This window comes from Pinus tabuliformis, chromosome 2_2 (genome assembly GCF_031772625.1).
Source record: "Pinus tabuliformis cultivar Carrire ecotype Pingquan chromosome 2_2, CPIR1, whole genome shotgun sequence".
Classification (NCBI taxonomy): Eukaryota; Viridiplantae; Streptophyta; class Pinopsida; order Pinales; family Pinaceae; genus Pinus; species Pinus tabuliformis.
Genome location: NC_142300.1, coordinates 452,072,574 through 452,088,405, shown reverse-complemented (window position 1 = coordinate 452,088,405; position 15,832 = coordinate 452,072,574). Strand labels below are relative to the sequence as shown.

Genomic DNA, 15,832 nt, shown 5'->3' with positions numbered 1-15,832 from the left:
TCACGAGGGAGTTTTTCGATCACTTGTCCACTTACATGTATGATGGTGAAGGTGAAGTGGCCTGGCCTGAGTTCTTACATGACTTTATTTCCATTATTCATAAGGAAGATGGATGTTCTGACGAATAGGACATCTTGTTGCTTGCATACACACTTCACGAATCTCCACTTCGATGGTTGTGCAGCGTACCGGCTAACAGTGTGCACTCACTTGAGTACTTCTGTGATCTCATTGAAGACACTTTCTATCATTTTGATCTAGACCATCTTGATAAAAAACTATTACAACAACAGAAGGCTCCACATGAATCGACTATGGATTTTTAGCAGTGCTTCCATGCCTTGCAGTTTCAAGATTTGAAGAGTCAGATGAAAATTTTCTATCTTTGGGACTGATTCGAGTACTATGTTAAGAAATCTTCTCATCCCAAGAAGGAGTTTTAAATCAGGCCTCACTCAACATTCTTCGGTGATGAAGTTGCACAATCACAGATAGAGGCAGTTACAGTCACAAGTGATTGTCTACCATCCCCTCATCAAACAACTCCACCACCTCAGAGTGATGTTGAAGATCATGCTCACACACCTGTTTAGCTATCACATCCTCCCAACATCACTTCACTTAATTTTCGCACAGATTTGGTTGTGAGTCCATCGAGTTGTCATATGCATTTTGTTCCACAAACTCCATCCTTGCACTCGGCTGTTCCTCTGGATGATACTGTCTTGTGTTCTTCCATTCCGGACTCTACATTTTTTGTGAACGAGGAATAGGACACTAATGGAGTTGGTCTTTCACAACCAACATGTGCTGTCATTCATGAAGAATATGAGTGGGAGATTGAGAATCAACACTCGGCGAAGGATGACTCCCTTCCCTCCAAGTCTCCTCTATTCTTTCTTGACTTCTTTGGTGAACCTGCCATCCAAGATTTCACATGTGTCTCTTCATCCACAGATGCACCCATTGTTGATCACTTGCCGACACACCGGATGTCAGTCCATCATCTGACAACGGAGAGGATGAGTTATTCATTGAAAATCTACTTGTTATTTCATTTTCCTTTTTCGGAAACACAGAGGATGAATCTATCCACTTTTCATCTACCCCTCTATTTGATTCATCAGATCATGAGGATGCCAATGAAATCATTGATTTTTTTTATTCTGGTTGTCATGATCCATTTACTCCTATATTCGATCACGATCATGATCATATCACAGTTGATTTTTTGAAGCGACCGGTCTATGATGATCTATCTGACGATGAAGTTGAAACACCTAAGACTGTTGAGGCACTTCAGCCCAAGCTGATGGTTATGTCAAGACCTCGCTCTCTTAGGGTTAGTCTCACTTCTGTTCAAGAAATTTTTCCATCACCCAAGGCTCCTCATCACTCATCTGTATTCATTGAAGATCAATCTTACACACAGATCATACTTCTTCCACTCAAACTACACGATCCTATCGCTCATACATTGGAGGAATCTTACATTGCAAGAACACGTGCACGACACAAGTTGTCTTTGTTTCTTTTGTTTGCTTGCATGCCAGAGTGAAGAATGTGTTTATGCTTCAAAGCTACATGCAGTGTTGCACAACACCATGGTAAATCCACGGATTTCTCTACATGCAATTGCACTCACTTATGTCCCGTACGCACCTTGAAACACGAAGTGTGGTTGTCTTCATTGTTATATCTTTCTCGCTTGTTGGTTCGCACAACTAGGTTTCTTGCAGACCAAGCCTTCACCAACATGGGTCAACCAATGCACTAGTGTCTGCATTGGAAATATCACTTCACATGATCAAGCCCATGCACCATTAGTTTAGGAGTAGGAGTAGTGTTTTCTTTCAGTTAGTTTTCTTGCATTCTTGTTTGCTTGCCTTCTTGTTTTCTTACTTTTATTTCGCTTTTGCTTCTACTTCTGCTTTTCTTTGTTGTTCATTTGTTTTCCTTTTTTCTTCGTAGGTTAGTTTCGCATGAAACCATGTCTGACTATTGAAACAAGCTCGGTAAAGTACAAGAGGCCTTATGCAACTATCAGTACTTGGTTATCTGTCATCCTGCCTCTACATGAAGAACTTGTTACTTTTAGTCCATGATATGTTGAAGGAAAATACGTATTGCTCGAGGTGAACCTTGATGAAAACACAACTCTTGAGCACTAAGTAGTGTCACCTACTATAGTCAGTTGTTTTTAGGTTAACCCTTGTCAGCTCAGTCAAGTAGAGTAAGGTGAGGGGGAAAACCTTAACAGGAACGTCAGAGGTACAATAAACTACTTCTCTACAGGAACAACCTATCCTTCTCTCAATAAGTCGGGATCCATCTTCCGCCTCTCAAATGAATAAGTGTTATGCACAATTGTGAAATGAAAAAAATGAAAAGTGAAAATTTCAAAAAATGAAAAATGAATAAGGCGAAAGAAGAGAAATGCTTCCTATGCAGAGAGGTGATGCAAGTAACTTTGCCAGGTTACTGACTAGGCTCACTGGTAGCGAAGCCATGCTTGTGTTCCTATGTGACTCCATCAAGGTACTGTCTAGGCCTGCTGATAGTGGGGCAACACTAGAGATGAAACTAAGACTCTGATGACTATACTCCTTGTACACCAATATACCCCTCAACCATAATCAAAACAATTATATTGCCTTGTCTTGGAATGTGTGTCAATCGACAAAGATTTTGGAAGATGCTACATCTTACAATCAAGCTAGTGTGAAACGAAGACGGACTAAGAACTCGACAATACTTTAGGAGGTGTTAGACTTATTTTTCATGAACAAGGTCCATTTAGAGAGTTGTAGTTCTACCAATGTCTCGCCCAGTGTTGTAGCAGCTAGAACCACCCTCCACAATTTTACCTTAACTTCGTTTTGGAGCCTCCCTACCAAATTTTCACAACAGCATGTCATGCTTCGTCAAGTACACAAGCTTCAGTGTTTTTCTTGCAAAAAGGTACCCTGTCTATTAGAGCTTGATGCATCCCATTCATAGGATGTTTGTCTGGACTTAGTCTAGGTGTAGGCTGAGTAGCACCCTCAAGAAATTTCACAATTCTGGAGGGAAACCAACCTTCCCTTCAAAAATTGCACAATTCAGTGTGGCAGCCTGTTGGGCTCCAGAATTGTGCAATTATTATAGTCAGGCTTCATCTAGAAAATTACGTAATTCCTCTTAGTAGGGCTGCTTAGCCCAGGAATTCTATAGTCCTAGGAAACAATTAGTTTCTCTTCCCAAAAATTGTGCAAATATCCTCGGTGGCCAACCCAACACCCTTCCAGAAATGCGCATTATTTCCCAGTAGTTGAGCAGCCTCTTGCATATGCAGTTGAGTTGATCAGTTCCCTCTGAGACTGAGCAAAACCAATTTTCATGCATGGTCTACTTCTCCCATGTAAGCATGCAAAGGCATCCTTTGATTCAGGGATCTACTTTTACTATCTATAGGTTTCATGCAAGGATCATTGCGGAAACCTCCCACCAAGTGTCTCTCTTCCAAGATTTGTGGCATGCACGCCAGATCTTCGATTTGATCAAAACTCATGAACCAGACACTGCAGAGTTCATTCCTCACATCAACCTTGCAGCTATGACATCCCAAATTGCATCTAGGAGTTGTCGGCACATTCAGCTAAGTTGTTTTGGGGTAAGCCCACCTTCCATACCTTGTGTTTTTTTTGTTTCACTTTGCATGAATGTTGTATGCTTGATTTCAGTGAGTGCCTTTTTTCATTTTGATACATACTAGCTTGTACTAGCACCATTTCAGTTTTCGTTAAGCCCTCACTACTGTCGCATGCATGAAACTGTTTTTCACGAACAATTGTCGATTCGACAACTTGCCTCACCCACATGCATGTTGTTCCATTTTCTGAATCTATCATCCACTGTTTGTATACATGATCATTCACTTATGTTTAGACTCAATATCACCATGCATTCGCTTTTATTCGCCCATTGGCAGGTTTGGGAAGCCTTGGCCCGGACTCTATCTCACTAAGACATCATTGCACAATCCTGAGAGGGAAGGCTCTGTCTTCCTCTTAGGAAATGTGCATTTCTGCCCACTGGGTATTCTCTAGCCTTACATTGCACAATTCTGAGGGACAGTGACTGGTGGCCCAGAAAATTGTGCAATGCAGTCACTGAGCCTACAACCATTGCCAGCTGAGATTGTGCATTGCTCAATACCAGCATTCAACAACTAGAATGGACTATGCATTGCACAGTTCCAACGATCAGTCAGCCTCTTAGTATCCTAGACTATGCCTTGCATAGTCTTGGTAGTCAGTCTCCCAACCTCCCGACAGAAATTGTGCAAGCTTCATGATCAGTCACACCGGTATGTTGCAAGTCAGTTCTTAATTTCATTTTGGTTTTCGATTGACAGATTGCTTGCCATGAGTTTTTCCATGTATCCAGGTATCGTAGGTGTTCATCTGCCTCTCAGCAGTACAAGTACAATGGTTTCCAAGAGAGAATAGTCGAAGACACCATTCAAAGCACACTTGGGGATGCAATCGATCATGTGTCTATGGACTTGCCTACCCACAAAGACACCAAGTTGTTCATAGACAAGGACATCAAGATATGACTTTAGCAGCATCACAATGAGCAACACCATGAACAACATCTGAAGGTAGCATACCAGATGCAACAAATGCAAAAGGAAGGTTGTTGACAACACAAAGGCAGAACAAAGTTGCAAGCTCAAGAAAAGCCACTATTAATAAAAGAAACTTTGGAGACTCAAGCTATGAGGTGACAGCGCGACATCAAGATCACGTGAAGACAAAGAATGGAACAAAGAAGGAGTTGCATGTGCTGAAGCAAAAACTCAAGGAAGAACGTGAGCTACATAGATAGGCGAATGAGTTGCAGCAGTAACGGGAACAACACGGAGCGAAAAATGCACTCACAAATGAAACTGCACCCGTAAAGGTTAAAGATCCATTACAACAGCTAGCATGGAGCAGACATGGTGAGCAGTGTTGTTGATCACATGCAAGGGAATTCAACAACATTCATGTCATTGTGCGCACACATGCCATCATACTCATTTAGCACACACATCGAGGCAAAGATGCGAAGCAAGTCCAACTGGAGTTGAACATGTAGTTGACAGTTGATGTGCATGACCACGAGCACACACCAGCAGATCAACATGGACACTATGCATCAGTTTGTGGCCGATTCGATCGCACCAGGAAGACCATGTGCATGTTAGCAGACAAGTTGGATGGAGGAGCCATACCAATGCACCTAGATGCAATAGAAGCAAGAGTTCACTTCATCAATATGTCACCATGATGCGCATGCACACAATCACAACTGACCAATCTTGGCATCAGCTCACCAGCTTCACCATCACAAGCATGTCAAATAGTTGGTCTCACCACAATGAACTGAGTGTTAGTGATGTATTGCATGGCTTTCTCAAGCCATTTTCTCTCACATGAGCACATGTGCATTGTAATGTAACTTCTTGTCAAGTGGAAGTTCAAGTGTTGATAGTTGTATGTAACAATCATAGAGTAGATGAAGAGGCATGAGGGTAGATGAACTATCACAAAGGGGAATGTGAAGGGCACCCCACCCTTTGCTATAAATATAACAAGCCTTGTAACAAGCCTTTCCTTCTCCACTATGTAGAGCTAGTACATCTCTTTGGAGCAGTAGGTTATTGTGGCTATAACGTTCTGCTATTGGAACTAGTGGTTGGACATGGATGAATTGTATGACTGGAACTTACACTTCTTAAAATAATAGAACCAACACGTTTCATGCATATTTTGTGTTGTATTCTATGTTGTCTTGTTTACTGTAAATGATATATGTATTTGTTTGCTTATGCATGCATGTATGGACTATTCTGTATAAGTATGTATGAATCTTTCTGAAATGTTTTTTTTGTTTAACCATCACTTTGGATTGCTCGCTAACTTTCCTTCCATCTTGTGATGCATCTTCGCTCGTGTGTTCCCTTCCAAGCTGCGTACTATTACAGGTTTCCAAGGGGTGCACTCACCTCACCCTCAGTGTGTTAGAACCTCTCATGCACCTTCCTTGTTTTACTGCGGTTGTCACACCCTTGCTAGCAACAGAGTTATCTTACTTGCCTTTGTGCGAAATCGCGGTCAAGGCATTACAGTATGATCCACTACTGGGACTTCTACACCAAATGGTCTGAGGTCTAATTGGGACTTTTTACTGCAGAGATCCCTTGAGATGTTGGTAGGTCAAACACTGTCAACAAGTTTATATATGTTCATATGGATCCCATTTTCTTCTCTTTGTCATAGAAATTTCATCGTGACTTAGAGTTGCAATTACTTTTAGGAAGAATTTTTTTTTTAAACATTGGCATCCATACCATTGTAAAAAAAGGAATTATATGTTAATATGGATGCCAATGTCCTTCCTTTTTAATAAACATTTCATCATGACTTATAGATCATTTGCATTCACGTTGAGGAATTTTAGAAAACTTTTGGAAAGAATGGAGTCAATGCAATTGTCAATAAAGTAGGTATATGTTCATATGGATGCCACTATATTTTCCTTTTCATAAACATTTCATCATGACCTAGGAATTATTTGCAATTGCTTTGAAGAAATATGTAAACTTCTTGAAAACAATGTGTCAATTCCGTTATCAATAAAAAGCTATATTCTCATATGGATGCCATTATATGGTGATTTTCTTAAAAATTAGATCTTGACATAGAGAGTCTTCGTAATAATTTTGAGGAACTATATATAACTTTTGAAAAAAATGACATCAATGCCATTGTCAATAAATAGGTATATGTTCATATGGATGCCCCTGTCTTGTATATTTCATAAACATTTTATCATGACTTAGGAATTCCTTGCAACCACTTTGAAGAAATATACAATTTTTTGAAAACAGTGTGTTAATTTTGTTATCAATAAAATAGGTATGTTTTCATATGGATGTTGTTGTCTTGTTTTTTCCATAACCGTTTCGTCATGAATTAGAGTCTTTGTAATAAATTTGAAAATATCATCATAAATTAGATAGTATTTGCAAAGACTTTGAAAATTTCATCATGTCTTGGAAAGTTTTTACAATCACTTTTAGGAATTGTATATAAGTTTTGAAAATAATGTGTCAATATCATTATCAATAAAGTAGGTATATGTTAATATTAATTCCATTGTCTTGTATTTTACATTTTTATTTTATAATGGTTTAGGTAATCTTTGTAGTTACTTTGGAATTTTCATCATGACCATGAAAGTCTTTGTGATCACTTTGAGGAATTATCCAAAAAAATTGAAAATAATGTTGCAGTCGAAATATAAATAAAATAAAGTAGGTATATTGTCATGTGCATGATATTTTATTTTATTTTTAATTAACGTTCATCATTAATTAAATAATCTTTGCAATCACCTTAAAAATTTCATCATGACTGAGAACATCTTCGTAATCACGTTCAGGAATTCTGCAAAACGTTTAACAATGTGTCAATTCCCTTATTAACAAAGTTGGTATATGTTCATATGAATCCAATTGTATTTCATTTTAAATTAAAATCTCATCATTACTTAGATATTCTTTTCAATGACTTTGAGAATTTTAATTGACTTAGAAAGTATTTGGAATCACTTTGTGTAATTATACAAAAACATTGAAAGCATTGTGTCAATGTCATTACGAATAAAGCAAGGTATGTATACCTTCATAAAGATGTCATTGTCATGTATTTTTCATATACATTTCATCATGAATTTGATAGTCTTTGAAAATTTCATCATAACTTATAGTTTATTTACAATTGCTTTCAGAAACTTTACAAAATTTGTGAAAACAATATGCATATCCCATTATCACTAAAATAGGTATATGTTAATATAGATTCCATCACCTTTTTTTTCATAAACATTTCATCATCACTTCAAAAATCTTTGAAATCACCTTAAAAGGTTGTACATTATTTTAAAGAACTAGAGTCATCTTCACTTTATTTTAAAAGAAATAAGATTAATTCCATTGTCTTGTCTTTTTCATTTAGTAACTTATCATAAAAAGGAGAATATATATATTCATATCTAAAAATTTAAAAAAATGATGAATAAAACCACTTTAATAATGCCTCAATGCCCCAAATGTTATGTGTTATTAGTTTATCTTTAAATATTATAAACTAATTTTAACTACATAACCTAAACATGGTTCATACAAAGACATTTAGAGAGATCACAATTGCTATGCAAAATTAATCCACACATATAATTAATATTTAGGGTAATGATATGTAAAAGATACTTTTTGGATAACTATGTGAATGCTATTTGCATCTAGTTGAAGGTTTTTCATATTGCCATTGGAAATTGCTACCTCGTTTGGAAGTTCATAGTAAAATTGACTAACTTATGTGGAATTTAGTTGGTCCCATCTGGCTCTACCCTTAGAGAATCAACAAGGACTACCTCAAACATGTTATCTATTTACACAACTACCTACACAAAAAACAAACCATGGTGTGCCCAATTAACTCTATACTAGAAGAAAAAATTCTTAATATAAAAATAAAAATTAAATAGTTGGTGGGGCCCTTTCTCCATGGGTGATATAAGGTGATTATTGTTATTACTATTGTGCTATATTTGAACACTTCCAAAATTTTACTACATTCAAATTTTGGAGCCTACTTCATTATCATATCAAGTGTCTCCTAATTCGTCAAGTTTCGTTTCATGTTGCTCTATATGTTTAAGCTTTCCTGAATGTTCTCAAGTTTCATCACATTGATTATAAAATATGTAGATGCATTTTATGGTCATAACATCCTTATGGTAAAACGACACTTTTAGGTCACAGTCGCACACACTTAACTCGTCATACTTAGGGAATGTGTATAAATTGGCATTTTGATGTATATTCATTATTCATCAAGGTTGTCAAAGTTTTATCAATTATTTGGTATGTGTCGCACATGGTTTTGTGACTAGAACTCATCTTGCTCACCTCTTGCCCTATCATCCGAACTTGCACAAATTTTGATTTCAAAGTGAACCCATAAATTTTGATTTGTGCAGTCCCCACTTCCATCGGCCCCCAATCATGATATTTGTTATCTAACAATTGCTTTTCCTGGTGCATGATGGGTACTTGTGGCTAGACGAGCCCATTCCCATCATGGCGAAGCTCATTCATAGGATTTCTCGACTTCCTTGTTCCGCAAGGGACCCCGCAGAAATTTCCAGCACCGGTGGGGACTTGACGATAGTGGAGGCTATGAAAAAGAAATATAAGTTAGAAAAGAAGAAGAGGGGGTATGTTATTACTTATTCAGGTAAAAGAGGTCCGCGTAGCTACCCAATTATTGGCATTAAAGGTGATGAGAAAATGTAGAAGCAATGAGGTACCAGCCACAGTCATCTCGTTGACCGAGCAATGCACAGAAGGGCTACAGTTCAACTGGGTGCAGTTCCTCTGCGACGAGTTTCTGATAAATGGTAGGGAGGCCCAAGAACAGGGTAAGATATTCCACTACGCATGGTTGCTCTTATCCATCCTGTTGGTTATTGGCGAATTACCTGAGGATAGTCAATTTCCTTCCCTTGAGCAAGACTAGCCAGAGGCAGCAAAATACACGTCGCTATGGGCAATGAAGGATGCCACGCGAATCAAAGAAACCAAGATCTTCTGGGTGCTAATGGAGGCAAGAATACAACTATGGATCAACAAATAGCCACCCCTATCTATTGAAGTATACGATAGTCTCAAAAAATTTGCAGACTTTAAAGCAGATATGCAAAATGTATATATTAGGGCGTGGAGGGATCCAGAGAAGAAATGGACCACACTCCCCTTCATTGCCATAGATGACGTAGTCTTCGTGGTGGTCGATACATGGCCACCGGAATGGCACACTCCATATGTGGTAGTGCATGATGAAGTAGAGATTTAGAAACAAAAGGTTGTTGCCAAGCGGCTAGCCCAACAGAAGTGGAATGAACAACTAGCTGCGGAAGTACGGGCATCCGGGGAAGTAGTGAAGGCCGCCACAGAAAAGACTGCAGTAGGAGGGGCCATTACAATGCAGGAGGAAAGTCACCTGGACATAACAACAAAGTAGGGGACGGATGCGAGAATAGAAGGCATGGAATCAAGAGCCACCTTGACACAATTAAAACAACCACGCGTCCCAAAATGCACGGAGCAACGAAAGAAGATGAAGGCTTCCAAATTGCAAGAGGATCCTATTACACTAACCGAGGGTGACCTATGTGACATCGAGGATACAGTTTGCAAAGTCACCAGGGAGGTGCTCGATGAGGCAATGACAGAGTAGCAGACTGTGTTGGGGGCACTTAGGACGCAACTGCAAGAACTTCAAGCACGACCCCCACAACCGGGAGTGGTAGCTGCCCATGGAGCTATGGGTACGTCAGCAACTGAGCAGCTGCTGTGGGCCAAAATGGCTAATACTATCACACTCCTAGTAGGAGCATTGACAGTAGACAATGTGGAGGATAGAGCCATGGTAGGCCAGCTCATGAGACTTGGATTAAACTTGGCTACCCTCCCATGAGAAATCTTATACTAGCTACAGGATGGTGCAACAACAGAGCTCTGTGCTATGGAAGGATGTGCGGTACAGATGCTCAGTGAGAAATGAATTAACATCGAATAGTTGAGCCTCCAATGTGATGAAGTAGTAGCACAGAATCGACAGTTGGAACAAATTGTTGAGGAAGCGTGTTGTCATGTCCCTGAGCTAGAGATTGTAGCAGATTTACCTGTAGGCATATGGATCCACAAGTTGGCCAGTGGGTTCCGCAAAGCGAAGGAAGAAGCAACGAGGATCCAGTTGGACCTCAACTTGCAGATTGCAGAGCTGAGACTCAAGGTGTGACCCTCTACACCACCAGAGGTTAGAGAGCAGTGGAAACGTGCCATCCAATGTGGACAAGAAGCAATAGCACATGCCATACAGGAGTGCACCGGCTTGTTAGATCAGTCCCTTATCATGGTCACTTCACTACAGGAAGACCCAACATTACAATGGTTAGAGACCGAAGCATAGGAGTTGCAGCAGGCCTATGATAATGTTCGGGGGACCGCAGAGATAGTCTGATAACAAATATCATGATTGGGGACCGATGGAAGTGGGGATTGTGCAAACCAAAATTTACGCTATCTGTGGGTCCTTTTTGGGCCTCAGTGTCCAGGGTGATTTAGGGATTTTTGGTGTATCTCCTATCAGCGGTGTAGCACTCTGGGCAGCTCCCCTAGTTGTTGTCATAATTCTGATCAGGGACTCCTGTGTATCCTTTGAAAATGCTCCAAACCATGGACTTGCTTTTATGGTCTCCAAGTTCATAACGTTCCCTCTCGTTTGATAATGCCATAATTTAAACAAGACAAGGGTTTTTTGGTGATGGGCCACATGTGCTTTATGGGCCTCTTTGAATTCAAATTCGACTGTTCCCCATTTTCATGGCTCATTAATGCGATTTTGGTGGTAGATCCGTTCAACCCTAGCTCCAACCATGTGTCTTAATTGCCCGTTGTCCGCTCCTCGGTGTCTTAAATGGGACATCTTGTCATGAACAGTATCTGCAATGGTCACCTTCCATCCTCCCCATGTGGTAGCGCAGTCCCTTGTACATGGATGCATTTTGGGGTTCATGCTGATTTATCGCGACATGTCTGAGCCCTACAACTCCCCTTCAAACTCTTTTATAATCTCGTGCCCTCTTCCAACCACTTGGAGTGTTGAGACTAGGCCTCCTACGGATAGGTAGGTGGTCGCACTCCTGGTGCGATATTTCAATCTTTCTGCTAGCCTGGGCTGCGGGCACCTTTCGAGTACCTTTGTATTCTATAGTCCACTGCACTCTACTATATATGGTAAACTCCCCTATTGGTGCAGTCACAACTATGATAGAAAGGTTGCAAATTGTTCTAGTATAGTAGTAGGGCCGGCCAGGTCTAGTCCTCTTATCCTTAGATTCGCGTGGCCCGCTTATGCGACTTCGGCTTTCAGTTCGCTGATTTCTTCATCTAACATCATGCTTTTCCTCCTTAGCTGTGCCCATTCTTCATCAAGTTCACAAAGTTTCAAGCTCCCGTGCTGAATGGCTTCCTGTAACCACTGAATTCCTTTACCATGGTTCTCGCATCCAATCCGAATTACTGGGGCGATGGTCTAGGAAATTCTCCTCATCTTCCTGGTTTCTTCATGTCTAATCATTGATAGGGTCATCTTCACACACCCTATTTTGTTTACGATCCTATAGGCCCATCGGACCTTTGGTACGCACAGATTCCAATTGGTTTGTTTTACTTGACGAACTCTGTTCATAATCCCACCTGTTTTTCCACAGGATTCATTATGAACACCTGGTGGAAGGAACTGCCATTCCTACTGCTGTGTTGGGTTCTTATTGTTGATTCTTAGTTGGGACGATGGTTTCACATCATACAGTTGCATCCCTTGTCTTAGGTGGGTACTCAAACCACGTCATCCTTGCTACCCAGATTGCATTCGACGTTGGGGACCTCCAACCCGTACACGAAGCTGCCTTCTACATTCGCACCAGTTCCACCTAATCTTCTGAGGTGTACTCCACCTTTATATAGTTGTTGCGCGCGGTGCCCCTTTCTGCGCATCGTGCCGCTTCTGCTCCGTGATTGTAGTTCCACAGTGGTCTATAAATTCCTCCCCATTTGTTGTGCCATCATCTACTGGCAGTTTCCTTACTTCAGTTGTCATGCATCGTAGTGATTTAATCATCATATTACAATTGAGAATTGTTAATTCATGCAATTGGTTCTACCATTGCTTTATTTCTACTTCTGAATCTGACGTACAAGAACTGTCGTACTCCCATGAGATTCTCCCATCCACTATCGAATTCACCCAATCCTGGTCTTGCGCTGTTATTTGGTAGATGCAGCCTAGTTCATCGTCACTGTCCTCATCGCGCACAGGTTCAGTGTAGCGCACCCCTTTGGCTGGGTCCAGTGGAACTATTACACAGAGTGCCTTTTTCTCGAATATCATCTTCCATCTTTTTAAGTTGATGACCCCATTCATGTCTGTGGCCTAGCCTATTCCTAGCAACACGGGGTACGGATTATTGTCATCAACAATTTCTATTACCTCAAAGTTTGTCTGCATACTTATGCCTTCAATGTCCACTGTCACCCCTTGCAACCTTCCCATGGGTAAGATCTTTTGTTGGTTTGCCATCCGTAATTGAATAGGAGACCACTGCAGCGCGGGCCTACCCATGCATTCCCACTTCTGTTTTGGTAGCACATTTGCATTTGAACCTAAGTCCAAGATGACTTGATCCATCTCATACTCGCCAATTTGCGTTGTTAATCGCATTTCCTGCCCAGTGTGCAAATCATGTTTTCCTAGTTTCCAGACTATGCGTGGTTCACCAGATCCTCCGCACCTAGTGAGCAACTCTTGTAATACCTTAACTACCTTATTGTCACATAGCAGTTTCATACATGTCTCTAAAAAGGTAGTAAGCATAGAAGAATCCATTCCTGCCTCTGGTCGATCCTTAGTACCTGAAGTAGAGGCCTCCGTGAAGCTCTTCTTAGCTTCCTTAAACATTTCCTTCCTACATTCCAACTTAGACTCAAGTTCCTTTGTAGGAGCCTCACGATCCCAAGAATCTTCTCCAGGTTGTTTCCTCTTATGTTCCCCTGTGGTCATGCTTCTTTTGAATACCATGTTTATGCTGGGGTCTTCTTCACGTGGCTCAGACCTCATCATTTGGATAGTTTGAGTGAAAGTATGCTGTAGTACCCCTTTTTCGCGCATTTGTATGATCATCGTCAGACAATCTACCATTTCATGATCAAATTGCTCACAGTACAGAAAAGATATTCTCGTCGAGTTGGTACAATTGCGAGCGTAATGCCCCAGTCCTCCACAATTATAATAGATCAACTATCTTCACCCTCGTCTAGGTCCCATTCCTCCTTGCCCTCGTCTGCGTCCTTAGAATCCACCGCGTGCCATTGCTGCAACTAGATCAAAACCTCACATTTCAGTCTACATTTGATAAGCTGGGGTCCTATCCATCATTAGCTCATAGCTCTGACACGTTCGGTTGTCATGACCCACTGATCTACAGAAGTTAGTATACAGTTGCTACAGAGTCTGGGTATACTTCTACAACAGGTGATAGTTGTCTGTCGCATGCTTTCCTCCTACTTGACAAATCGCGCACCAGAGTGCGGCTGCCACACTTGGCCCTGCTTATACTTCTAGTCTTAATGGCATCGGCCCCCCGCTAAATAGTTCGCGAATACAGGGCAGTGATCCTTATCGTGACCTTGGCCCTTGCATTTGATACACCACACTTCTTCGCACGCCTCTAGTTGGGGCCCCTTTTCCTACTTCAAAATTTGCATCTCTAAGCATAGGTTTTGTATTTGTGCATGGATTTGTTGTACTCCTAATCGAAGATCCTGTATCGTAGTTTCGTGCAACCTCATTTCAATTTGCAATGCTTCTGCCTGGGTTGAAATCTTCTGATGTAATATCATCGTCCTTAGATCTGGTGTCAAAGACGCCACAAACCGTGCACGGTGTTTTGCATCTGTCAGTGTCATGTTAGCCTCGTGGATTGTGCTCTTCAGTCTCTGATCTAGATCCCAAGGGGTTTTGCTTGGAAGCATCATGATCTCCTTGAATCCGATGATCGACTGTGTTTCCAATTTTGGCCAGCTAAATTCTCTATTTAATGCAATCTGGATTTCCACTATCCCAGCATTCGGATGATCATTTGAGTGTTTGATATACCAAGTTAGCGTGTGATCCTCTAGCGCACTTACCAAGGTGGTCTTCTTAATGTCATCATCCATAACTCTGTGCGCTTCCCACACTACTCTTACTACAAAACCAAACTGATCTGGATCTTTGTTTCCTACTCTTCTGAATACAGGCAACTTGATCACACTCGCCATGCTGATCCAGCCAATGATCTACGACCCTCACGATCTTATCTTCAGATGCATCTAGCCTACACAGCAACTCTGGAGTCCACACTATCGGTTGATCAAGTTTGCACATTGCCTGATTGCCAGCTAGCCTCGCGATCCAACCATACAGTTCTAACAAGAAGGCTTCGAAGAAGATCTCATGGATCTTCATATATATGTAGCGATCCGGCCACCTCTTCTCAAATATCTGCAAGGTTTTGTTTTCCTATACCACGAACTCGTGCAACTTTTGATCCAACCAATCTTTAGTCTCCTTCTTCGCAAGGTTCTAGTATTCCAACATCAGACTTCCCTTAGGCAGATCCCAGTCCCGGCAATGGAACCATCTGTTCACTTATTGGGGCCTGACCTAGGTTTGGAAGTGTTTTAGCCAAGAAAATCCCGCATTACCAACCCTTTCGGCAACAATCCGCGGAGTGTGGACTGAAGTCTCACCTGAGGTAGTATGGTGGGTGCTGGAACCAGGTTTCCGCACCCTAGGGATGTCTTAATGAGGTCTGGAGAGTTCACGAACCAATCTACGTGCTCATGCTACTCTGCACCACTGTCTGGACATCACGTAGCTCAACGGCAAGGCACTCTTAGTTTCCTTATTATTATTACGTTTATTATAGTTCTGATCTAATTCTTAAGGTCTTTAATCAAGCAGTCAACAGTTACAACTAGCGCGCACAACCATAAATCTTAAAGATATTCATAAAACCATAACATAATCATAGACATATAGATCTGCGATCAGATGCACAATAATTCAGAAACACTTATCTTTCTTAATCCTCTCTTTAGTACAATCCAATTCCACCCTGCGCACCCAGC

The 15,832-nt window shown here is 40.9% G+C and overlaps 1 protein-coding gene across 1 annotated transcript in view; it reads left to right on the top strand.

The window, feature by feature from the left end:
• Positions 1-10,421: 10,421 nt before the first annotated feature.
• The window catches only part of LOC149193199 (FT-interacting protein 3-like), a 78,497-nt gene continuing 73,086 nt past the window's right edge, over positions 10,422-15,832 (top strand). The window contains exons 1-2 of the mRNA XM_089407246.1: positions 10,422-10,526; positions 10,677-10,892. Coding sequence (XP_089263372.1) covers positions 10,422-10,526; positions 10,677-10,892 — 321 coding nt within the window. The remainder of the gene's footprint in view (positions 10,527-10,676; positions 10,893-15,832) is intronic.